This window comes from Mesoplodon mirus (assembly GCF_964341445.2).
Source record: "Mesoplodon mirus genome assembly, chromosome: 8".
Lineage (NCBI taxonomy): Eukaryota > Metazoa > Chordata > Mammalia > Artiodactyla > Ziphiidae > Mesoplodon > Mesoplodon mirus.
The window spans coordinates 80,822,457-80,849,074 of NC_138984.1; the positions used below are offsets into that span (position 1 = coordinate 80,822,457).

At 38.3% G+C, this 26,618-nt stretch overlaps 1 protein-coding gene across 1 annotated transcript in view; it reads left to right on the plus strand.

Annotated features, from left to right (window-relative positions):
* CSRNP3 (cysteine and serine rich nuclear protein 3) overlaps window positions 1-26,618 on the plus strand; it is a gene marked incomplete at both ends in the record, with an annotated part of 167,458 nt that overhangs the window by 135,592 nt on the left and 5,248 nt on the right. The window contains one exon of the mRNA XM_082630984.1: window positions 13,690-13,949. Coding sequence (XP_082487110.1) covers window positions 13,690-13,949 — 260 coding nt within the window. The remainder of the gene's footprint in view (window positions 1-13,689; window positions 13,950-26,618) is intronic.

The window sequence follows — 26,618 nt, forward strand, 5'->3', positions numbered from 1 at the left end:
CTTGGCACGCAGTGAATACACAAATAAAACTTCAATAATAGAAGCAACATTTTAAAATTATCCAAGTTTGTCTTTTACAATTTCACCTCTTATGTACTAGTAAGTTTCCAAACTTTGTGATTACACACCTTTATCATTAAAATTGGCATATGTACAAACATCCTTACTTTATGTATAGATTATCGAAATGTGTAGCAATAGATTGTAGTAACAGATTGCATGAAATTTTAAACTAGATAACAGCAACAGTTCACCAAGTCCTGGTTTATCTTTCCCTAATACACTTAAGCTGCCCTGGGGCACCCTGGATCCTTGTACCCAGACCTCCCCTCCCCAAAGAGTTCTTTGCTCAAAGCTACCTATGGCCTCCTCTAGTCTTTCTTAATTTCAATGACTTGTAAAAGAAAAAGGGGTAACTTCTTCTGTTGATGGAAAGTAATTATATCCATTACCATCTGGGAACAATAATAGTCCCTTAACTCTTCCAAGATTATTCACATACTCAAAAAACATCCTATGTTATCTCTACTGAATTCTTGATCAAAGGCCAGAAGTCTGGGGGTCAAGGCAGGGTCTACCTCAGATTGATTCTGCTTCTCACATTTTTCCTTTTGCCAACTCCCAGCACCAACTCCCTTTGGTGAATGAATTGGTCTGTGGCAGGGGTTGGAGATGAGTATTTTGCTTGTGAAAGTCACTTAAAACTTGGATTTAGCAACATTGAAGACCATATATACATGAGAGGGAGGTCAGGGAACTGGTTAGTGGAAAATGCTAAGAAGTAAGATTCCAAGTTTGAGTTCACTCCAGACAATAAAAGAAACATAGAAATCATTGAGAAGTGGTGCTCTTGAAGATAGAAGAGGCTGAATCCTTCTTTTATTAAACACAGTATACTCATTCTGCTAATTTTTTCTCTTTCATCCCAAGGAATATAAAATCCTAAAATGTAGAAGGAAAAGAAACCTTTTTACACCTTTGCTTCTTCCTTACATAGCCCGAACCTGAGGTCATATTTAGCTTTGGAAAAAAATATGTCTTCTAACAACCCATATGTCATAAGAGTAGCATAGGAAAGGGAAAACATAGATCCCAAAAGGAGGACTGTTTCTATACCTCCAGAGGTACCTGAGAATATATATGGATACACACAGTTGGCCCCCCATATCCATGGATTCTGCATCTGTGGATTAAACCAATGAATTATCAAAAATATTCAGAAAAAAAATCCAGAAAGTTTCAAAAAGAGAAACATGCATTTGCCATGCTCTGGCAACTATTTACATAATATTTACATTGTATTTACAATAATCTACATAGCATTTACATTATATTAGCTATTATAAGTAATCTTGAGATGATTTAAAGTATACAGGAGGATGTACATAGGTTATGTGCAAATATTATACTAATTTATATAAGGGACTTGAGTATCCATGGGCTTTGTTTCCATGGGGGTCCTAGAGACAATTTCCCATAGATACTGAGGGACACCTGTATTCCCTTACATGCCCCATAGATGTGATAGCAAATCGTAACTGGTACCACTCCTGGGGGCTGCCAAAATCATTCTCAAGAACTTTGGACTTATTCTCTCCTTTGGCAAGATGTTTGCAAAGGGAAGTATCTGTGAGCTATGAAGAGGCCGAGAGAAACAATGCTATACTTTACAGGAATAAAAATACCTCACGAAGCATTCTCTAGGAAACTCCTTAGTTCATAGACTCTTTGTAGGGAAAATTTTCTTTATGTGGTTTGAATATTACTTTCTCATACTAGGTAATAAATACTTATGATGTAAGTGCTTATGAAATTTTTATTTTGCAAGAATTACAGAGTTTAATAAAAGTAGAACCCTATCAATAAATTCCACTCATTCATTAAAAAAACTATGTATTAAATATATCCCCACACTATTCTAGGTGCTTGGGATATATGAATGAACAAAATAAATAAAAAAATCTGTTGGGAGACCCTTCTCTATGGGTTTTTGCATTCCTACATGTCTTTCTGAGGATGCCAAGAATGCACTGCCCTCTATACCTGGGCCATTTCTCAGTTTTGTGTTTGTAGCAGCAACCCTGAAGGATGAGGTAATGTCTCCTTCCTTCCAAGACAAAGAGCAGGCTTGCTTACTGCTTACTAAAAAAACAGTGGGTTCCCAAACTTACTATGCTTTCGGTACAATGCAGACCTACTATGCGTGTAGCATCTATTTGACCCCTCCACATTGCCCCCGTAGAATCTGGGGCACAAGGAGTACCAACAAGAACAAGATGCTCATGCTGCTTGCTGTACTGTGAACAATGAAGTAGATTGTTTCTGACCCAGAAACTCATGTTTTTTTTTTTGTTTTGTTTTGTTTTTTTTGGGGGTATGTGGGCCTCTCACTGTTGTGACCTCTCCCGTTGTGGAGCACAGGCTCCAGACGCGCAGGCTCAGTGGCCATGGCTCATGGGCCCAGCCGCTCCATGGCATGTGGGATCTTCCCGGACCGGGGCATGAACCCGTGTCCCCTGCATTGGCAGGCGGACTCTCAACCACTGCTCCACCAGGGAAGCCCCAGAAACTCATGTTTTTGTCCCCATCTGCAAAACATTAACAAGATAACTCTTTAGTGTCAAGGTAAAATTGTCCCAGAGAAGACAAATCTCTGCCTTCATTCAATTTACATTCTAGCCCATATTGTATCAATTCTATCTTGCTTTCATATTTCAATAAAAATTTAAATCCTCCTTGCTTGCTTCTGCAACTTTTCTCAGGAGCTCATCAACCATGGTTTTTACTTATGTTTAATCACCACTATCAACAAAAGGAGAAAAATTAGATGACTTAGAATATGGATGTTATTATAAAATTTCATAGGAAATTATAAATCTTGTGCAATATGATATTTTAAGGTAAGTAACTACTTTAAGGCTAAAGGCACGAATTTCAATCCTGTTTTTGCCAGAGGTCAATACCAATTAATTATTATTATTTTTTTGTACACGGGCCTCTCACTGTTGTGGCCTCTCCCGTTGCGGAGCACAGGCTCTGGACGCACAGGCTCAGCGGCCATGGCTCACGGGCCCAGCCGCTCTGCAACATGTGGGATCCTCCCGGACCAGGGCACGAACCCGTGTCCCCTGCATCAGCAGGCGGACTCTCAATCACTGTGCCACCAGGGAAGGCCTGTCCAATTAGTGATATTTTATCAACAGGATTTCTCTTTCAAAACCGTTTTATAATATTCAGATAACTCTTTCCCCTACCAGCTACTTGCTTTTCAGAGATGGGTTTACCAACTCATTATTAATGGATTATTTAGAGGTTTATTATGGTGCCAGGGTTTGTTTTTTATGTTAGGTCTAGTGAAATGTAAAATATAGCATATTTCAAATGGTTTGTTAATACAAAATTTATGTGTACCCTCAAGCCATGAGGACGATGTGTCCCCTCTTCAGTATATAATGGTTTTTATTGAAAGGTGTCTCTAGAAAATAAAGTGAATAGAAATTAGTGAGGAAGGAAGACACTGACCATGAGGCTTTAGGGGAAAACTGTCAACTGTCATCTTATCATTTAAAATTAAGGAAAATATATTTAGGAAATGTATATGTTTATTTAGCCTATAGTTCAGTTATTCATTCATCGAATTTAGTGACACAGACATTATCGAGTGAGTCCTCGGTGCCCGGCTCTGTGCTGTACGCTGAGGGTTCCCCAGGGAGCAAAATGCAGTCGTTGCCCCCTAGGTCCTTACCAGGCAGTGGAGGAGAAACGCACACACATATTATTTGTACCAAGGCAGCGATGTTCTGGAAATGTGTAGAAAGAGCATTTACCTCATCTTAAGGAGTCTGTGAAAGTCTTCATGAAGTTGACATTTGAGCTGAGTCTCAATTTATTTTTCTAGTTTTGCTAGATATTGGGTAGTAATTTTATGCCAGACATGATACTTTAGAGATTTCCTTATTCGTAGTTTTAAAAAGTGTTAAAGCAGACAAGGAGTGGATTATGAGAACTTGAAGAATATGCTCAATCAAAAAATATGTTTGTTTGTAGAAAAATCATAAAGTTTTTCTTTTCTTTTCTTTTTTTTTTATGTTTACAAGCCTCCCAAATCACTCATTGACACCAGGAAACAGAAGGTACCTCAGTAACCCCAGCTGCTCCCCTCCCAGCTGCCTTCCCAGCCTCTGCTTTAATCCCAACTCTGCAGCCCTCGATCTCTTTTTGAAATTTAGAATTTCTAACATATGGAGACAATAATACAGCATTGATGAATTTCTTCCTTTTATGTTTTTAACGATTTGGATTTTTATTGGGGGTAAGTATAATAAAGGCTTTTTAGGCCTGAAGGTAAAAAAAAAAATTGTGATTCCAGATTTCATCCTTCCTGGGAAAGTTCAAAGTTTAAGTGTACTATCTTTGACCCAGTGTTGCTCTCCAGAATGACTTGCTCTTAGAAGAGTTTTTTTGCTCTTGTTGTTTTAGAGGATTTTGCTTTGTTTTGTTGTTATTGTTGTTCAGTGATGTTCTGACCTGGATTGTCAAGATATGTGAGGCTTGATGGGGCTATATTGTTGGATCAGATGAGATACTGTGTGGGAAAGTCATTGAGCAGGTGGGAAGTGCTGTTTAATCCTTCTAACAGGAGAGGCTCATGGTGGTACTGAGAAAATGTAAAAAGCAGCAAAACAGGTTAGTAGAGCCAAAGAATAGCAAATGTCTCCTTCTGTCACTGTGTGAGCATTTTAATCAAATGGCCTGCCTCATGCAGTTTTATTTTGCATTGAGATATTCTATATCCCCAAAATATTTCTCCGATGGTGGTAATGAATTGCATTGCCCTCTCCGTTGTAAGAGCGTGGGTATTCTGCTGTGGAGCCATATGGTTCCCATTTATTTTAATGTGTCTTTGACATCAGGAGAATTGCTGAGACAGCAGAGGAAAGTGCTTACAACTTGGACTGCAGCCAGAACTGCGAATATTTATGTTTAGTAATGACTACCTTTTTTTCCCAATTAAAGAAACGGTATAGTCTTAAGATGGTATCCATGTTAAGATTTTAATAAAATGAGAGTTTAAGTTTATATATTTTGGAAATAGCTGTTACTTTAGTAGCAGAGAAATGTATTTCTTAAGCATGAAGTTTTAGGGTTTAATTGCACATATGAGAGATTAAAGGAACAAGCTGGGAAGTAGGTGGTACTTATTTTCTCACTGATAATAAAGAAACACACTTTTTGTTTGGTTTAACAGCAATACCAAGATAGTAGTCTGCATACGTAATGCTTTCCATCTGTGATTCCTAAGGCTTTTAACAAAGGTAATTATTTCTGATAATATTCCTGTGAGGTAGATAAACATAATTCTGAAAATACTAATGACTGAGAAATGAAGGTGCCCATTAATCTAATCTGTATAATGGAGATCAGCAAGTTTAGAATTCAGATTTTGAAATAAGTACATGATCTAACAATTTATTATTTTCCAGGTATCAGGATAGGATAATATTTTCTCTAATTCATTAGTAATACTGTATGCTTATAATAAAGAAGCATTCTTTAAAGATGAGAAGACAATAAAGACCTCAGTAATAATGAATGTTCCATATGTAAATGTTAATATCAGCTCTGTAGATATCTTAGGTTCCTTGTAAAATTTTAATGTTATCTAAAAGAATATACATAGTGTGAACAGAGAAAAGAGGCGATAATATTGATCACAATTCTGTGAAATTGTTCTCACTAGTAATAAGGTCAGATGGCCAGTTGAATATATGGAACAGGAAAGAAATTTCCCAACTTCTAGTCTGTTTGGGGCAGAACTGAACAGAATGCAGGGCCCAGATTTAGCAAAACACTTTAATATTATACTCTTTCAAATATTTTGCTTAAGGATTTTAATGTGTAAACTTTAAGTGATGTATCATACAAACACACAATTTATCATATAAAGACCAGAAGGAAGACTTCATGTCAAATATAGAATTAGAACTCCAAGATTCATGATGCCTAGTACTATTTGATGGATGAATTGATGAAAAAGGAAAATTAGAATGAAACTTAGTAGATCGCTCAGTTAGTGGTACTATTTTAATCTACGGTTTAATCTAAATTTCTTTTAGTTTAACAATTCACCATCCCCAGTATTAACTGCATTTGATGTTGATGGCTAGCGCCTTCTAAGTCACATCACATTTTCAGTGGAACAGCAGTTTAATGTAAGCAGGAGAGGGTCAGTGCTAAGTCAACTATATATTAAGATTATATAAAAGAGAGAATATGATTTCTTTTTAAAATTTTTGTTCTTTCAATTTTTAAAACAATTTTAATTGAGTATAGTTGATTTACAATGTTGTATTAGTTTCAGGAATACAGCGAAATGAATCAGTTATACATATACATATATCCATTCTTTTTCAGATTCTTTTTCCATATAGGTTATTACAGAATATTGAGTAGAGTTCCCTGTGCTATACACTAGGTCCTTACTAGTTTCTTCCAATTTTTTAATTTCAAGTTTATAACTCCAAACTATTGTATTTATTCCTTTTGTCCTATCAAGTATGAGAACAAAATGACCTCCTCCCTATTTTTTTATATTACTCACAAGAATTAGGGGGAAAGTGCAGGGAGCACCTTTAATAAATAAAAATGTGTGAAAGAAAAACAGAGAGTTCTGAGAAATGACCAACCACTCTTTGTGAGTTAATCATCTTAATTATTTATGACATCAAAGCTGGAAGGTCGAAGTTTGCACTTAATTTTTATATGCATCTTTCTGAATTTACATCAAAATCCTGGGCAATAAACCTTATTTTTTTTCAAGCTGAGGATTGCAAGTAGATGATTACACTAATAAACCACCCCTATAATGTCAAATTGCAGTGCGCTGAGTGGCCTGGGCTGTAGCTGTCAGGAGAGACTCAGGAGAGAACTGGTTCCCTCCACGCAGATCTTGTGCTTGCTTGTGTGGACATAGCTGACAGACTCAGTGGATGACGACGTGACATGCATGTTCATGATCCAAAACAAAGCTTTAGCCTCAAGGGTCATCTTTTTGTATTATTTCTGTTCTTGTTAATTGTTTTTTGCTTAAATGAATATACAATATTTTTACATATCTTGATAGAAAATGTATTATCACACAGTCTTATGTGAGAGGGTTTTTTGTTTTGTTTTGTTTTTGCAAACTAAGGATTTAACCAAAACGGTCTCATCTTGAATTATGTCACTCAGAAGCTGCAAATAACAAAAGACATTATTAGTCTCAAAAGTAATCCATTGGTGAATATTTTCATCTTTTTATAAGATGGAAAATACTTACGGTTAAACTACATAATCTTGTCTACAAATTATAAACCTAGTCCTCCTCTACAGAAGGACTGACATCAGAATGAAGACGACTGGTTCTTATGTATGTCTATCATATTTTATATTCTCCAGTCTATTTGCTGCTTTACTAATTCATAAATTGGTTGGTTGGTTCGAGATGGGGAAGAATGGCATTTAGGAACTGAAGAGACAGATATGCTACAATCTGAAAAGCATTTAGAGCTATCATTCACACTATAGGAAACCAAATACAAATTGAGACTTGATATCTTGAGCATCACTTCAAGTCGGAGCTACTCTTCCTTGATTTTTGCTTTTGAATGCTGCTTTCATAGAAATAAAGTCAGTAGTAAAAGAAAAAAAAGCCCCTGGTTTGCTCTTTGGTAGATTATGATGTTTTCTTACACTTACTGTCTCAGTTCTGATGAAATTTTGGGAAATACAAAGCACTTCAATTCCAAAATATTGGGAATACCCCAATATTGTCTCTAACATGTTCAGTGTTTGGGAAAGTCTCTTTCTTTCCTTTGTGATTGTTTTTGCCTGTGTTATATCCTTCATAACTGAATATAAAGTAACATACTGAGTATAAAATACCATAACATTGATTTGACCATCACTTAATGTTACATACTTAAGGTAATTTGGATTTTGTTCATGATTGGAAGGAAAATATTCCCAATTAGTCTTTACTTTCATTTTGCCTCTCATTTACCCATGCCTTAAGATATTTCCTTCTTATCAGTCTTTTGGAATTGCTCCCACTAAAATGATTTACTACGGCCCTAAGTTCCTTACTTGAGCAAAGTAACAAAATAAACACAACTGGGGCAAATATATTTGAGAAACTTGAGAATGTGACTTAAAGGAATAAAAGGGGACAATTAGAACAAGGAGGGATTGCTTTTGATAGCAAAATTGCCTTCATTTTCAAAGGAACTACTCCTATGTTTCTTGGTTACTAGATCCATTTTCACTCCTTACTTGTGGTTAAGATTTGAGACCGTGTGTGTGACACTATGATCAAGAGGGGCCAACCTTGACAATCATGTCAAGCTGGAGAAGATGTGAGAATATGATCACAGGAAATTTGCAGAAGTCACTTGTGAAGATTGAGGACATTTTTTTAAATCTTAATAACTTTAAACATTGGAAATTGATTTAATATCTAAGCTGTTATGCTAATTTCTATGCAAAATATTTTCTGATGAAACTGGATTTTCTGTTTGAAAGCTAGTTTTCATGAATGATTTCATAACTGATTTGATCTTGATTTGTTCTTCAAAAGGTAAGAAACAACATGCATACTTTCAGAGCCCCTGACTAATTTGGTCTGTATGATGCAAAAACACAAGTTATTATTGCCCAGGATTTACCAAGATAAACAAATTAATTTCAGCAATCTTACTTTGCTTCTACTGAATTTCCCCCAAATAAATGAAAAATAAACTCAAAATATTGACTTACAAATCACCTGGTATTTTCCTTTTGAGCATAGCGCATAGAAGTATGCTATTAACTTCAGACCCAAATGGTAGAGTTAATATTTTCCACAATTTACCCCTTGTTTAGCATCAGACTGGACCATAAACTCTCAACCTCCATGTGTCAACTTTAGTGCCAAAATACATAGTTCTGTTTACTGCTTTCTGCCTTTCCAGCTATACCAGGGCTTTGCTGATAGCTGTTGACACTAAAAGAGCCAGGTGTGCCTTAAGAAGGTAACTACATTGCTGCTCAAGCATTGGCCCCAGAGTGACTACACTATGGCTTCCATTTTTTCTTGTTATTTTATTGATTTACAATGCTGTGTTAATTTCTGCTGTACAACAAAGTGATTCAGTTATACATATATATATTCTTTTTCATATTCTTTTCCATTATGGTTTATCGCAGGATACTGAATATAGTTCCCTGTACTATACAGTAGGACCTTGTTGTTTATCCATTCTATATATAGTAGTTTGCATCTGCTAATCCCAAGTGGCTTCCATTTTTAATCTACTCTGATCATGAACTCTTTATTATAATGTATGGTACAGCTTATTTTATTTTATCTACTTACATTCTGACCCTGCCATTGTGAATTAGTCAGTTTCTCAACTCTCTTCTTCACTCATTTTTAAAAGCATTTTTTAAGGTTGGGTAGCTTCTGCAGATGGCTAATGTCAGTTACTCTGTGCTCTTTATTCCTTTCATTTACAAGGGTCAATGTTATCTCCATAATATGTGATCATTTTACAGCAACACCAGTATGCCCTGTTGTACCACCATAATGGTGGTCCCAAAAGCTGTGTCCTGGGCAGGATATATAGTACTGTTGCATTTAGACACTTCTGCTTCAGGATGGTAATGGTGAATGGGATAAAAGAAGAGGAGCTGAGAGGCAACAAAAAATTAGCATTGTGTATGAAAACAGACTAGTTATTTTTCAAAGCAGTAATAAAAGCCACCTTCTCCTTCCTCTTTCTTCTTGCTCTTGACCTCACGGTAGTAAAATGAACCCTGAACTCTGTAGAGACACAAAGTTGAGTTCAATCATTCTGTAAAGGGCACAGATTACTAGGTAGATATATCAGGGAGGTTTAGGATTCCCTAAGGCAGATGGGCTGAGTGAATTTAATCTGTTTTTCCCAGGCTTGAAAAATACAGACTCTTTTCTGATAACTTCATTCTGTGATGTTAGTCAAATCGGGGCCTGGAGACAGGAGATAGCCCACAAGAGCCCATTCTAGGACTCCAATTCAATCATCAGAAGAGAGACATGAGTGGCTCCTAAGTTTAGGAAAGCCACACTTAAAATATCCTTCATAAGGCTGATCTTGTGGCATTTCAAAGCCTTCCTCTTAAATATATCCCATAGGCTTTTTGATCATTGTTTCTACAGTGCTACTTATAATATGCAAGTGCTAAAACAAGTATAAGCACATGTTTGAATTATGAACCCTAGTGGATAGGAAGAAGCACTAATCCTAGTGCACTTTGACAGTGTTAGAAATGCCAAGGGCCCAGGTAAAGGGGTCCTGCTCTCTGCCACTATTGTCTTCTTCCAAGCCTTGGAAAAACATCTCTTAACTGTCTTTTGAGGAAAGTGTAATCTGGCTTTTTGTGAAAGGATGGTACAAAAAATTCATCCAGAAGGTTGAATAATTTTTTTAAAAAAAATATATTTATTTTTGGCTGTGTTGGGTCTTCGTTGCTGCGTGCAGGCTTTCTCTAGTTGCGGCGAGCTGGGGCTACTCTTCAATTTGGTGCACAGGCTTCTCATTGCGGTGGCTTCTCTTGTTGCGGAGCATGGGCTCTAGGTGTGCGGACTTCATAAGTTGTGGCATGTGGGCTCAGTAGTTGTGGTGCCCGGCCTTATTTGCTCCGTGGCATGTGGGATTTTCCTGGACCAGGGCTTGAACCCATGTCCCCTGCATTGGTAGGCGGATTCTTAACCACTGTGCCACCAGGGAAGTCCATGAAGAATTCTTATAATCTAAAAATACAGGTGCAAAATCTAAGTAAATTTTTTTAAAAGGAAATTTGTCTAGAGTACTATGAATTGTCTAAAAAATAAGTAATAAAATTATCAGAGGTGTTTATAGTAATTATTGTAAATGAGTACATTAAAATGTTTTTATTTCATTTGTAAATTATAGCCTTGAAAGATAATGTCTTCAGGGCATCATTTGTATGATACTAAGAGTAAAATAGGTTGAAAGTTATCACGCAAAAAGCAGAGGCTCTAGCCTGCTGTAAGGTGGTGACGGATGAGTTTGTCAGATAGGGTAGCGGATTACTGGGCAGATTATTGAATTTTGTGTTCTACAGTGATCTGATCTTTTACATTTTGACAAATTCTTCCCTGTTTTGAGATGATTTAAACATACAGTTATGAAGCAGATCAGAGCTTCTAAATCTAAGTTGAAAATTGTCACTGCTGCCAGGAGTACAAGTATTTTGCCGTGAACGTGTACATAAATAAATGGGAGAACTACGTACATGCTTGAAAGCATTTGCTTCCTGGCAATCTCTTCTGGAGAGGTAAAGCAATAAAGAGGAGAGAAAGCTGGGAAAGCAAAATTCTTGCCCAAATGTCCTACTTCTCTTGCTCTGTAATCTTTTGAGTCTGTTTCTTCTGTCTGAGTTTCTCATCACTGGAAGTGGAAGTTCCATACAGGCAGGGATCACCATCTGTTTTTTTCACCAGTATGTCCAATCATTTAAGAAGTGCCTGGCATATAGTAGGCCCTTGGTTTATATTTATTGAATAAATAAATCCTTGAAATGAGATGTATCATAGCACTTCTCTGTATTTGGCTTGTAAGTTTTATGGGGGAAAAATGAGATAAATGAACTTGAACCCCCTTGAAAGAATATTCTTATATAAATCCAAAGTGATGCTGTATTCACTTTTCCTTCATTGCTTATACAGCCTTCCAAATAGAAATCATCTTTGGTCTACAAATAACAAATTTTGGGAGGATGTGGAGAAAAGGGAACCGTTGTACACTTTTGGTGGGAATGTAAATTGGTGCAGCCACTGTGGAAAACAGTATGGAAGTTTCTAAAAAAAAAACACTAAAAATAGAACTACCATATGAACTGGGTATATATCCAAAAAAAACCAAAAACACTAATTCGTAAAGATACATGCACCCCAATGTTTATAGCAGCTTTATTTATAATAGCTAAGGTATGGAAACATCCTAAGTATCCATCAACAGATGAATGGATAAAGAAGCTGGCATATATATATGATGGAATACTAGTAAGCCATAAAAAAGAACAAAATTTTGCCATTTGCAGCAACATGGATGGACTTGGAGGGCATTATGCTAAGTGAAATAAGTCAGACAGAGAAAGATAAATACCATATGATATCACTTGCATGTGGAATCTAAAAAATACAACAAATTAGTGAATATAATATAAAAGAAGCAGACACAAATATAGAGAACAAACCAGTGGTTACCAGTGGGGGTGGGGAGGGAAAATAAAAGGATGGGAGTGTGGGAGGTATAAACTATTGAGTGTAAAATGGGTACAAGGATGTATTGTACAATGCAGGGAATATAGCCAATATTTTGAAATAACTGTAAATGGGAAGAAACCTTTAAAAAGTGTATAAAAATAAAACATTTTTAAAAAAGAGATATATAACCCCCCCCAAAAAAAAGTCATCTTTGGAGTCTGAAGCAGTTGACATCTACCAGAAGCAGTGTGACATCAAATCTCAGCCTTGTTCAGCTCCCTTAGCATGACCTCAGCTCTCTACTGTGAAATGATGGTTAAAAGGCTGGGCTCTTGAATAATGAATCCCAGTTTCACCACTAGTTATATGACCTTGGCCATGTTATTTAACCTTTGGTGGATTGGTTTCCTCAAATGGAGACATAGGTAATTTCAACACAAGGAGTTATAAGGATAAGATGAGATAATTCATGTAAAGTTCTCTGCATAGTCCATAAATGTTAGCTGATATATGTATTTTTTACGTCCAAGGAGTCCACTGTTTCTTTCTGTCTGTTTCATTCATTTCTTTCTTCATGAAAGAAATAACTCAAATTCTTCAAGACTGGGTTACTTCACTACAAAATAAAAAGACTGGGCTAGATGATGTCTAGCGTGTCTTCCAACTCCAAAAGGTCAGGATTATAATGTATAGCTCTCTTTCCCTCAAATACAGTGTGTATCTCAACCTTCCATGGTGCTCTGTGCATCTTGATTTCCCTGTAACTAGTAATAAAGGTTCTGATATATCTCATGACGTTTTTAATTTTCTCAATGTATACTTGGATTAAAATCCCACTGTCTGTAATGTCATTTACTGGAGTTTTCTTCAGATGAAAGCTTGGTTAGATTTAGGTTATAAAAATACCTAAATGGTGCCTTTGAGCCTTTTTTTGTGTAAATTTTTACTGCTTTTTGGAATTTTCTAAAATTTAGAGACAGACATGTTTTTCATGCCAGATGCCTTCCATATCAAAATAAGAGCCAAAGTGTTTGTAATATGTGTCTTTTCTGATTATAGTATGCTACGGCTCATGTGAAAACCATCAAAGTAAAACTTAAAAGGTTAGGGGAAATGAGAAATTAAATTGTGCCACTGATCCACAGACTACTGGCAACTTTCCTAAAAGTTTGCTTAGACTACCATTATAGAAGGACTTAAAAGTCTACTCTGCCACAGCTGGAAGAAAATAGGGGAAAGGAAAGAGAAATCGGTGCCAACTCTGAGAGACCACATTTTTAGTGTCTCCCAGCCAGAAAAGGTTGACCATAGATTGAAGATCATCGAGTGGCAATTTCTAATTCTTCGCCTCCTCTGAAGACTGCTGCCCTGGCTGTTCACTGAACTGTCTCTTTCCCTTTCAGCTTCCTCCATCCTTAAAAGGGAGAAGCGGCTGAGGACGAAGAATGTACATTTCAGTTGTGTCACCGTGTACTACTTCACCAGGAGGCAGGGCTTCACGAGCGTGCCCAGCCAAGGCGGCAGCACCCTGGGCATGTCTAGCCGTCACAACAGCGTGCGCCAGTACACCCTGGGCGAATTTGCCAGAGAGCAGGAGAGGCTCCACCGCGAGATGCTGAGAGAACATCTCAGGGAGGAAAAACTGAATTCTTTAAAGCTAAAGGTAAAAAAACCTTAGACGCTCACTTTTTTTTTGCCAAACCCCCATCCTTACCTCACTTTGGTTGCATTAACCATCCATTTTCATATTTAGATCCACAGATTAAACTGGGCATTTTCCACAACAGACTGTCTGCTGAGGCTTTTAAAAAGCGAAAACAGTATGGTCGTGTCACTGAAAGCAGTGTGGAAAACTTACCTGACATTGTTTACTTATTCATCCTCAAAATATTTCTTTAGATCCTAGACCCTGTGCTTGGGCTGGGGCTATGTAGTATGAAACTTAGATGTGGTCCCTTTTCTCCTGGAACTTACGTATCCATAGGAAAGACAAATATTAATCATGTAGACAAAATAAAATCACATCTTCGTGAAGTGCTATGAAGGGGAGTTGCAAGGTGCTATGAAAGTAAGTAACAGGGAATTGATGTGGTCCGGAGGTCAAGGAAGGTTTCCTCAAGGAAGTGACCGTTGAACTGAAATCTGCACAAATAGTTAGACAGGAAGGGTTGGCGAGAGTGGTTCAGGCAGCAGGGAGACTGGAGCTGCCTCGTGGCAGGAGGAATCACGGTGAGCACACAGAGCTAGCATGGCTGGAGCAGAGATGAAGAGAGTAGAATAACGTGGTGGTGGGAGGGTTGGGCTTTGTAAGTGTGGTTGAGGCATTTTTTTCCTCTTCATCCTGATGCCATCAGAAGTCGTACAGGAGTCTTAAGCATGGGGTTGGGGGTGGCAGGGTAATGTGATTCGGTTCATGCTGTGATGTGAGGATAGTTTCGGGGCAGGGGCAGCCATGTTGGGGGAGCTTATGGAGTCAGACCAGGTAAGAGGCTATTACAGTGGTCCAGGAGAGAGATGATGGTAGGTTAGGTTAGACTGATGGTAGAGAGAGGAAGAGAGATGGACAGAGGGAGTAATTTAGGAAATAAAACCAACAGTCCTTGATGATGGGTTGGATAAGGAAGGGAAAAAGGGGGACTGTCAAGAATGACTCTTGGGCTTCCCTGGTGGCGCAGTGGTTGGGAGTCCGCCTGCCGATGAGGGGGACGCGGGTTCGTGCCCCGGTCCGGGAGGATCCCGCGTGCCGCGGAGCGGCTGGGCCCGTGAGCCATGGCCGCTGGGCCTGCGCGTCCGGAGCCTGTGCTCCGCAACGGGAGGGGCCGCGGCAGTGAGAGGCCCGCGTACCGCAAAAAAAAAAAAAAAAAAAAAAAAAAAGAATGACTCCTGAATTTCTGGCTTGCAAAACTAAATGGGTTGTGGGTGATATATCTTTTCTCAATAACGAGGATATGACAAGGAATCCAGGAAGAGAAGCAGGTTCAGGCCGGTGGGCGGGGTGGGGGGGTGGGCAGTGCGGTGGTGGTTATATAATGAGATCGTTTTGGGAGATACTGCTTTTGAGAGGCTTTTGAGTTATCAAAGTGATGTCTGGGAGAGGTCCAGGTGGAGATAACTATTGTTGTGCCACCTTAGAGCTTAAGTGGAGAGAAACACAGCTCAGAAAACCTTTTCCTCAACCGGAGACACTCTTTATGTTTGTATTGAGCCATCAGCCTATCAATATGTAGAAAATGCTCTCCCATCATTATCTAATAAAAAAGGAAATCTTTCTTAGGAAATCCAGAGTGCTAAACATAAAGGATCACTGGTTAAATAGCAGAAGCACCGTAAGCACATCTGTGTTACCTGTACCTTTAGTTTCCAGTATGAAGTCAGTTGTCAGAGGTGTGATGTGTGTTTCAAAACACCTTGTTTTTATGTATTTTGCAATGTATGCATGTGCTTTGTTCCCAATTTACAAGAAGGCAGTTGCTTAAATGAAGCTAGACACAACCTAGCCTAAAGTGTGTCCCATATTTCCTTTGGTGGTATTTTTGACAGATTTCAATGAAAGTCTCTTAAGATTTTTTGGTAGCAAGACACTGTTACTGTTGTTCTCCATGATTGCTTTGCATGTAGCCTAATTTAATGATAATGCTCAGATTTGCTTCTGAAATCCACCCTCTGCCTTTCTAACCTGCTGCAAACCAACTCTACCCCTACCCAAAGGGTGAAGTCATTCTCCAGATTCAAATATTGGCAGAACAATAGTGATTGCTGCTATTCATTAAGTGATTTTTATTTGCCAGGCATTTTATGTGTGTTTTTTTTTTTTGCGGTACGCGGGACTCTCACTGCTGTGGCCTCTCCCGTTGCGGAGCACAGGCTCTGGACGCGCAGGCTCAGCGGCCATGGCTCACAGGCCCAGCCGCTCCACAGCATGTGAGATCCTCCCAGACCGGGGCACGAACCCGTGTCACCTGAATTGGCAGGCGGACGCTCAACCACTGCGCCACCAGGGAAGCCCTGCCAGCCATTTAGTAAACATTATTTAACCCTAACAAAACCCCACTGGTAGGTAAATTATGAGACCATGTGTACAGCCGAAGAAAAAGAAGCACAAAGATGTTAAGTAACTGGCTCACTCAATAGAAAACTGGTTTTGTTATCTTGTTCCTTACTATTCTAAAATTAATTGATTATTCCCTATAGGCGTTGGGAAAGACAATCTCTGTACCTATAGGGAGTTGTCCCTTTCTGGGGTTTGGTACTGTGTGCAGTGGTTTTTTAACAGCTGGGGGACTGTAATTCTATCTGAGAGAAGATTTATTGTGGTGACCTTTTTTTTTTTTTTTCTTTTTGCGGTACGCGGGCCTCTCACTGTTGTGGCCTCTCCCGTTGCAGAGCACAGGCTCCGGCCGCGCAGGCTCAGCGGCCATGGCTTACGGGCCCAGCCGCTCCGTGGCATGTGGGATCTTCCCGGACGGGGGCACGAACCGGTGTCCCCTACATCGGCAGGCAGACTCTCAACCACTGCGCCACCAGGGAAGCCCTATTGTGGTGACCTTTGAAGCACATTGTACGTGCGATGACTATTAGGGGGAGCTACACACCTGCAGGGTCCTTCCTCCATACCAGGCAATGATATATTCTGATACTATAATTTGTATTCAGTTACTTCTACCCTTTTATTTTTAACAAGCTAAAGAAGAAGCAAAAAAGAGCCTTCTATTATTGATTCACTTTTGTCATTGTGCTTAGTTTTGGAAGTTGGAAAGACATTCATCCAAGTGGGTGTCATGTCTTGGTTTGTCATTGATAACTGAAAGCATGCAGCTTTCCCTTTTGGTGAAGATATAAACAAAAAGCTTTTGGACATCATCACTCCTTCCAAATGAATATCAAGCAAAAAGATAATGGGATTCTAAGGTGATCTGATCTGAGCCTCACTATACTGAAAGTATTCAAAAACTCGGAAGCACATGTCACATAAAACTAATGAAAGATCACAGCAATGTGGACTCACTGGCTAAAAAAATCTGAGGGGAATTAATGAAGGAAAACATATATTTTAATTGTGATTCCTCTAGTGTATTAAATTTTATGAGTTTTTAAATATCATTGACTATGCTTGTCTAAGGTTTAACTACCCAAAATCTAACATTAGCTATCCAAAAACATTACCTATCCAAAAATTTCTCTCTGATACTTGAAATTTCACTTTTAATGTGACTTTTGTTTTGAAATATACCTCTGGCATAAGCAATGAAATGTGACTAAATTGATTCCATTTTTTTGGCTGGAGCAGCAAGAGAGGGTCAGTAGCTGAGAGAGGGGTACAAAGAGGAAAGGGAGGATTATTAAAGACAAACTTTGCCACTTCGGTTTTGCCTGGAGGTGGTCCTCTGTGAGTGACAGTGAACTGCCCATTGAGTAAGGAGAGAGAAGGCAGCATCTGACAAAAAACACTTTCCAAAGCTCTCAGTATCAAACTTTTTCCTAAGCCCTTGCTAGGAAATTCATTGGACTTGGGACTGGGTAGTTTCCTTCCTACTTACTTCAGAACCAACAGCCCCAGAAGAGTAAGGAGAAGCTTCTCTTTCCACTCTACCTGTGCATCTTTCCAGGATGTCTCTCTAGGTTCTAAATAGTGAGCCCATTTATACAACAACACCTCCTCCCATGGGTCCTTCATAGTGAAAGATAAGTAAAAAGAACACAGACACGCATCTTGATGTTTCTTTATGTTTCTTTGGAAACAAAATAAGATAGAAATTTAGCTCTTCATTGTAAAATGTCTTCTTATTTAGTGATTCATCTCTTAATCAAATTATGAGTTAAATATATTAAGAAATAATATATGCAATTAGATTTGTAGAACAAATCCAATTTTATTTTGGGGGTTCAAGTGTGTCTTTTTTGTTGTTGGCATTGGTGTTCCAAACATTGCCTAGAAACAATTAATAGAGAAAGCTTATTGAATAAAGTGCATGTTTCTAGAAGAAATAACTAGCTTTAGATTTCTAAATTACAGAGCACAGTACCTTTTCCCTGTCAAGCCCATTCAAACATGTTGTACTCTTCACAGTAATCAATGCAGTCATCTTAATACTATACTTTTTTCCAAACTAAGTACTTAAATTTCATCATCTGCACCACATTGTTGAACAATTACATTAGACTTTATTCCCATTTCACATGGGTCTGTAAAATGCATTAGGCGGCTATTTATATGTTTCAAAAGAGCCTTGGCATTCGAATTGCCTCTGGGGTTATATCTTACTGGATTCTACTACCTTGGTGTAGGAAATGTACCTTAGTTTTCACAGCTTTCACTGGACTCTCTTTCTCAATGTATTTTCAACATTGATTGTTTTTCCTCTCCTTTCTAAGGTCAAGGCTTTCTCTACTCTTGTACCATTTCCAGAGGCTTTCCAAGGTTATACAGTTTTCTCATGTGTTCCTTGACTAATGCTTGGTTGTTTGCTGTCTTTCTTCATAAAAAAAGAGTTACCAGATGGTGACTCTTCCTTTAAGGAGCAACCTTGAAAATATCTCTATCTAAATCTCCTTCGCCCCAAATCTTAGATTTTTGACTGTGTGTTATTCATTTAGAAATTTACCTGTACAATATTATAATTCTTCCTCTTCACCCCCAGCCCTGCCCCTTGTATCCTCTTAAGAGTCTTGTGATTTAACTAACCTACAAGTAAAGTTCTTAAATACCTAGGAGATAGGAGGCATTAGAGGTTTGTGAGAGGTGGTTGACACCGAATATCTCTAACCTATAGTTTCAAAATTTGGGGATATGGTTTTAACTATTTCCTTATACTACAATTCTTATTAGATGGGTCAGAATCTGCTGATCTTGATAGTATTAAGCTCCACTTATTCCTACAGAACTTCTTTGTCAGCCGCTGTAGAGATTACTCAGGAGCATACTTAGTACCAGTGCTTCCAGAATGCATCCCTCAGTGGAGGCCTGCTCCAACACTGAATGCAAAGCTTTGATTTCCATTTGCCATGTCACATGTACAGCCTATTTTGACAAGAACAGAGAAGACACACCTAACCAAAGTGATGCATCCTGAGAGACTGGGCTTCAGCCCTGAGCAAATGCAATATATTTAAGAATAGGTTCTTTCAAAATATTGCTGGTATTTTCATTTAAATGGAAAACTTAAGCATATGTAATCACATCTCTACATTCTTCCTGTACAGTAAACATTGATCTTCTCATTGAGGAGAAATCTGTTGAACTGATTCTCCTGATTAAAATATGGGGTTCATGCAGCGGTGCACTGTAGCCAGCTTGTAAAAATTCTTCACTAAAGAGGATTGTGCTCATCTCTTCCCCATGGTAGCTCAAAATCACCCATGATGGGAGTATTCACACCGTGCGACTTGCCAAACACAAAACTAACAGCACAATTAGACAAACAAATTCGACAACAAATTAGAAACACCCCTCCCTTTTTTTTTCAGAGACCCAGTTGTTAAATATTTATCAGCACACTCTTGGATTCATTTAGCTTATTAGCTGCCGCTAAAAGAGGCAAAGTTTGTCTGAACCAGAAGGGAGGATAAAGGAATGTATGAAAAATTTATGTCTTATTGTTGATATTATCATCTTTTCTAGTGACTTTTGGGGTGATATGTAAACCAAAGACCATTGTAAATTCAGGTTGTTGAAATACTTATTAGCTGACAAAACAACCAAACATTTCTGGTTCTTCAAGGACATGATTAATCTGGTTCCAATTTGCCACCTGCAATTAAAACTAATGAGCCAAAGAATTATACTATAAGATTTGACTGAATATCAAAATGATATGAATGTTTTACTTCAGTTTGCCAGAGACCTTAATGACCAGGTTATCTATCCAGCTCGTAGCATGTAACCAGGAATTTCTTTCATCAAATACATATCGTGTGTGTATTTGCATATAAAAATGCAGATTTGTGTATCCAGCCTCTTACTATACATCTCTGGCAACCCAAAGCACACTGCTTTTTAAAGAATTTTATTGTAGCATAGTTGATTATGGTTACCAAAGAGGAAAAGGGGGGAGGGATAAATTAGGAGGTTGGGATAAACATATATACACTACTATATATAAAAGCACACTGCTTTTTGAGAAATCCAATTCCATTTTGTAACTGTAAATTGTTAGAAAGCTCTTCTTTCTGTTGATCAAACTGCTATCATCTAATTATACCTTTTGACCCTAATTCTGGCCTCTAAGGACATAGAATAAATCTTGTCCCAGTTCTCCAAACTCCAAGTGTTTGAAAGCAGTGTTGATGGACACGCAAATATTTGATAATAGGCTATATGGATGGGCTCCATGTGTCTCTGTTCTATAAGATTAAACATCCCTAGTTCCTTTCACTAATCCTGCTGGTTTTCAGACACTTTATGGCCTTGGTTACCTTCTTCTGGATATAATGCTATTTATTGATGTCCACCTCAAAATATGGTACTTGATCTGGACATTGTACTCCTAGTGGGATTTGTTCAGTATGTAACATTACATTCTCCCAAGTTGTGGATACTCTATCCACAGTATGCACTAAAGGTACAGTAGCTTTCTGGACCTTAATCAATTTTTTTGTTCATATTATGCTGGTGGTAAGTAAAACAACAACAACAAACAAAAAACAAGCAAGCAAACACAGAAAACCCGGGTAAATCAGGTCTGCATCATCACATAAATTAAAACTTTTTAACATCTCCTGGGCAAGAATCCTCTTTAGTGCTAGACATGGTGTACAGAGAGGGCTCAATAAAGTTTTGTTTTTTATTTTAATGAACCTAATCTTGTCACCTGAAGATGCGATTAGCCTGCCTTTTAGTTATTCATCCAATATATTATTTAATAACTATATTTAACAAGACAGGGCCAAGTTCAGGATACTCTCTCAGAGTAGTGACCCTCAAGAGGAAAAGGGGGAGACTTTCCTGTCACCACCCCACAGCGACCTCCCTGGAGATTCCTTGCCAGGTGGGTCACTGCTGCCGATAGGATGTATAGGTGCCACATCCCTTATTGGTGGTACAAAGGAGCCGAGCATCGCTGTTCTTTGAAACATTTTCAACGTTTCAACTAACTAAAAATCCATGCATTCAACCATACCATTATTAATCATCTTGTATCCCATCCTTCCATGTACAGAACATAAAAAATTTTGTCAGAGAATCTCAAGACTAGATCACTGGTTTTCTAATTATGTTCCATGGGGTCAGAGCTCTGGGTGCCTCACTCTTGCTTTTGTCTGTTTTATATGTTAAGATTCTTCATGGGCTTTAATTTGACAAATGGACATTCTCTCCCTAGTGAGCCCAGGCAACAGTCACTGTTCTCTCTTTTCACATGTACAGACCATCTGTTTAAATCATCTTTTCTGGAATTTTATCTAGAATTAGCACTTTTTATTTTTAATTTTTTTTTAATTTTTTATTTTTTTTTGCGGTATGCGGGCCTCTCACTGTTGTGGCCTCTCCCGTTGCGGAGCACAGGCTCCGGACGCGTAGGGTCGGCGGCCATGGCTCACAGGCCCAGCTGCTCCACGGCATGTGGGATCTTCCCGGACCGGGGCACGAACATGTGTCCCCTGCATCGGCAGGCGGACTCTCAACCACTGAGCCACCAGGGAAGCCCTAGAATTAGCACTTTTTAAAATAATAATTCACATGCATTTTGATTACCTTTTAATTCCTTTCCCTATGACTCTTCACAGATATTTGACTGAGCAGTCATAACTTTAAGCTTTTTCATTGCTCTAAAACATGAATACCCTGGGCCTGGGTATTCTTACATAAAACAGCTGAGTACACTTTCACTCTCTCCCATCTCTTGTTTTTACATGAAATCCTTCTTAGCTGTTTTCCCATTTCTTGTTTAAAGGTTTTTCTCCTTGATTGAGACTGTGGAATCAGAATAAGAAGTAAATAATTCTACTTTGTGTCTTTGTATCTCCCCTCCCATTTTATTTGTCAATCATTTCCCCCTTCCCACTGCTTCTATAACGTGCTCATATATTTTGTTGCACTTACCACACTGTATCATATTTGTTACATGGTCATCTCCCCAGCAGACTAGAAGCTACTTAGATGGAAGCACTGTTATACACATGTAAACCCTGGTACCTACTACAGCGGCTGGCAGCATAGCATAGTGATTAAGGATATTCATTCATTCTTTCAAAAATATTTATTAATCAATTAGTATGAGGTTGCAGTTAACACAGTGCTGGAGACAGAGTTATGAGCAAGACAGATATGGTCCTTGTTCTCAATGTATTCACAATAGAATGAGGGAGATATACATAAAGCCAATTACCAACACTAATACATTACTACAAAATTAGGCAGCATACTATGCTGATTAAATGCAGGCCAGGGTAAATGAGTTAAAAGTCAGCTGAGGAAATCAAAAGTAACACATTATTTCAACAGTGGTAGCTGTCACTTGGACCAGCTTCTTTTGCTGGCATATCTATTAGAAAGAACACCTCCGCAAGCCCACAAAATATAAACTCAAAGGAAATGCTAACTGGTGAGAATGCCACATCTTCAGCTGGCTTCCTGTCTTCTTTTTTGAGCTCTTGTTCTCTGTATATGAGTCATATATTTTTTTTATTTCTGAATGAGCTAATTATAAGGAAGCTTGTCTGCTCTTTGCCTCCTGCCCTTCAGTGCTGAGATCAGCTCTTAGAGCGTGGCTGCAACCATATCCTTTTCTTTTCTTCTATACAGGTTTCCTATTACTCTAAGAATTTTCACTCCAAACTGGTCTCGTGAGCCTGGCTCAAGCTTTGGAGTCAAATAGACTTGAGTTTGATTCTCAGTACAATCACTAATTATCTATGTAACTAGACTTTGGCAAATTATCTTCTCAAGGCTCCAGTTTTCTCCAATACCGTATTCTAAGGCATATATATGGAATCTAAAAAAAAAAAAAAAAAGAAAGAAATGGTACTGATGAACCTAGTTGCAGGGCAGCAATAAAGATGTAGACATAACGAATGGACTTGAGGACACAGGGTGGGAAGGGAAAGCTGGGGCCAAGTGACAGTGGCATGGACATATATACACTACCGAATGTAAAATAGTTAGCTAGTGGGAAGCAGCAGCATAGCACAGGGAGATGGGCTCAGTGCCTTGCGATGACCTAGAGGGGTGGGATAGGGAGAAAGGGAGGGAGGCTCAAGAGGGAGGGGATATGGGGATATATGTATGCATGTGGCTGATTCACTTTGGTGTACAACAGAAACTAACATGGTATTGTGAGGCAATTATACTCCAATAAAGATCAATTTAAAAAAAAAGAAAAAAGCACTGTTGCAAAACAAAAACAAAAGCTCCAGTTTTCTCAACTGTAAAAATACTTCCTAAGATTGTTTGCAAATCAGGTGAGATAATTTATATAAAGTATGGAGGGAGTTCAGTACCTGGTTTTAAATATATGATAGCTTGGGCCATTCATTATACATATCATCATCATTATAATAGGCAGGAATCAGTGTTTGTGGAATTAAATTATTCTTTCACATTCTTGTTTCCACTGTCATTGTTACATGTGTTAAGAACTTTGTAATAACCAGGAGATTTTATTACTAAGAACACCTTTTAACCACTGAAGGGAAGTGTTTTTATTTTGGTGGGTTTTGTTTTGTTTTGTTTTTAGCATTATAGTCAATCCACATTTTCAGTATTGTTTCCCTCTCCATAATCATTTTGCATTAAATTAGTTTCTTCAAGCACTTAATTCATCAAAAAGTTCATCTCGTAGGAATTTACAGTGGAATATATCCGCTACATGCTATAGCCCCCCCCAAAAAAGATTGAATGCTGAGTTGATAATCCCCTCCCCCACGCTCACTCCCTCCCCCGCCTGACCTGGTACTTGATTCAGGATAGTCTGAGAATCACTCCGCCGATTCTGACAGTAATGTGTAATGTGTCCCATCCCGCAAATGTATTTAGATGGGCAAAAGTTTTACTCTGTTGAGCTTTGGGAACTGTTTACTCATACTTAACAGTACATATCAGACAGATTTGGAAAGGTAAGATGTTTCAATTCTGTTTAAGAATTGTTATAGTCTTTTCATCTGTAGAGTGAGTCTGGACAAGTTTACACAGTGGCTCAAGAACTAAGTCCTATCTTAAGTAACATCATTGGAACAAAGCAAGTACACACACACACACACACACACACACACACACACCCACACCTTAAGATACTTCCCATACAGTATAAATAAATGCACATATATATGAGATAAATATAAAATAAGGATCACTAAATCAAATTATGAGTTAAGTCATTACTTTTCACCTGTAAAATGGCTAAGGCAGGGGAAGGGAGATGCTACTTTCTGAAAACCTGATGTTTATTTACTTTTTTGTTCTTTGCTTATGGATCAAGACAGGAAGGGATGCCACACAAGTTCAGCCAGTCTGGCTAATTTGCAAGCCAATGAGTGCATCATGTCTGTCCCATCTCAGGCCTTTGAAGCTGTTGTTGCTCAGTGGGGAATACCTTCTGCCTCCATCTGTTCAGCTAACTGCTACTCCACCTTCAGATTCAAGCTTAGATGTGAAAGTCTACCCTCCTCACCCATCACCAGCCCCACCTCAAGGTGGCCCTCCTGCATGGTTTCAATGCCTTGTGTTCAAGCTCAGCTAGGAAATCCTTATAAATTGGATTAAAATTACTAGATTCCTCTTCTCTTTACTCTAATCCATTGATTTCAAGACACATGTCTTGTGCACCAACACACTTAGAGCCTAATGTAAAATAAGCACAAAAGATTACTGAATATATATTAAATATATAAAAAGTATATCTATATAATTATCAAGGCAGTTAAGAACCCAAGCTGTAGAGTTAAATATTTAGGATTCTGATGTGGTACACACCTCACTGCTTATGATCTTGGGCAAGTTATTTAGCATTCCTGTGCCTCAGTTTCCCCATCAGTTAAATGGATAGAATGCTAATATCTACTTCATGAGATTTTTGTGATGGCAGTGAGTTAACGCAGGTAAAGTGCTTGCAGCAGTGACACACAGATTCAAAACTGTTGTTACTATTATCGTCTCATGTCTGATTCTCTCACCTTTCTTTCACCCCCACTCCAATCTCTCTTTTTTTCTCTTTCTCTCTCTCTCTCTCTCTCCCTCTCTCTCTCTCTCTCACACACACACACACACACACACACACACACACACACACACACAAACAGGCTTGAAGGTCAGGATCCTTTGGTGGTCTCCTTAAACCACATTTTTGGCAAGCTTTCTTTGAGCTCTTGGAAAGGCAGTGTTCTTTGGGAAAAGAACACTGAGCTAGAAATGGTCCAAATCCCAGATTGGCTTCTAAGGAATCTACTTCAAAAGAGAGCATTCCTTTGAATATGCTGGTTACTCTATATGTATTTATTTTGTAAACAAAATAGCTTGTTAGACACATTGAGGTTTAACTCCACATTACAGTCCCTGTACTGCATTAGGTACCATTGGAAACTTGGAATCTATTTGTTTTACACAGGGAAAAGCATGCTAAAATAGGGTTCAGGGAATTAGGTTCTATAAGCATGTCTTGGAGAGGACACAATTAATCTGAGCCTCAGTAATGCATAAAATAAGGAGGCTGTATTTGATGAACTAACATCTGAAAATTCAATGATTCTATTTTGAGATAGGAAGAAGACATTTATAGGTATCACTCATGTCAAAGAGACAAAATGTACAAAATAAATATTCTTGTGAAGATGGGCCAGTGGGGTAAAGGAGTAAGCAAAAACAGATGAGGAAATTATGGAAGACTCCCTAGAGTTTGTTGTACGAGTTCTTGAAAGCATGATGAACATGAGTTGGTGGACAGAAATAGAGAGCTCATTGACTTATTTCCCCATTGCTCTAATATAGAAAAATGCATTTGAAAATAATGTATGTAATACTCTGGTTTAAAGGAGCATTTAAACTCGATAGGTTTGGCCTGCGTTTTAAAGGGGCAAATGGACATATCCTGGAGGAGAGGGCTGGGGAAGGACTCTCAAGGGGACAGCAGAGAATAGTATCTGTCAGTGGTTACATAACCAAACCAGAAACCGTGAGGACAAAGAGATAAGCCAATTAACCAGATTGAACTAGAATATTTCAAGTCTTCACTAGAAATGGCAGAGATGATATTGGATAGATGAGGAGAAAACCTTGCCAGATCACTTCAATGATAATGTGAGATTTTTTTGAAAATCTAAATTAGGGCCCTTGTGGGCTCTTAAACAAGAGTAAGAACAGTATGTAGCTAGCTGTGTATCAAGGACTTTTAGATTCTTAATTGAA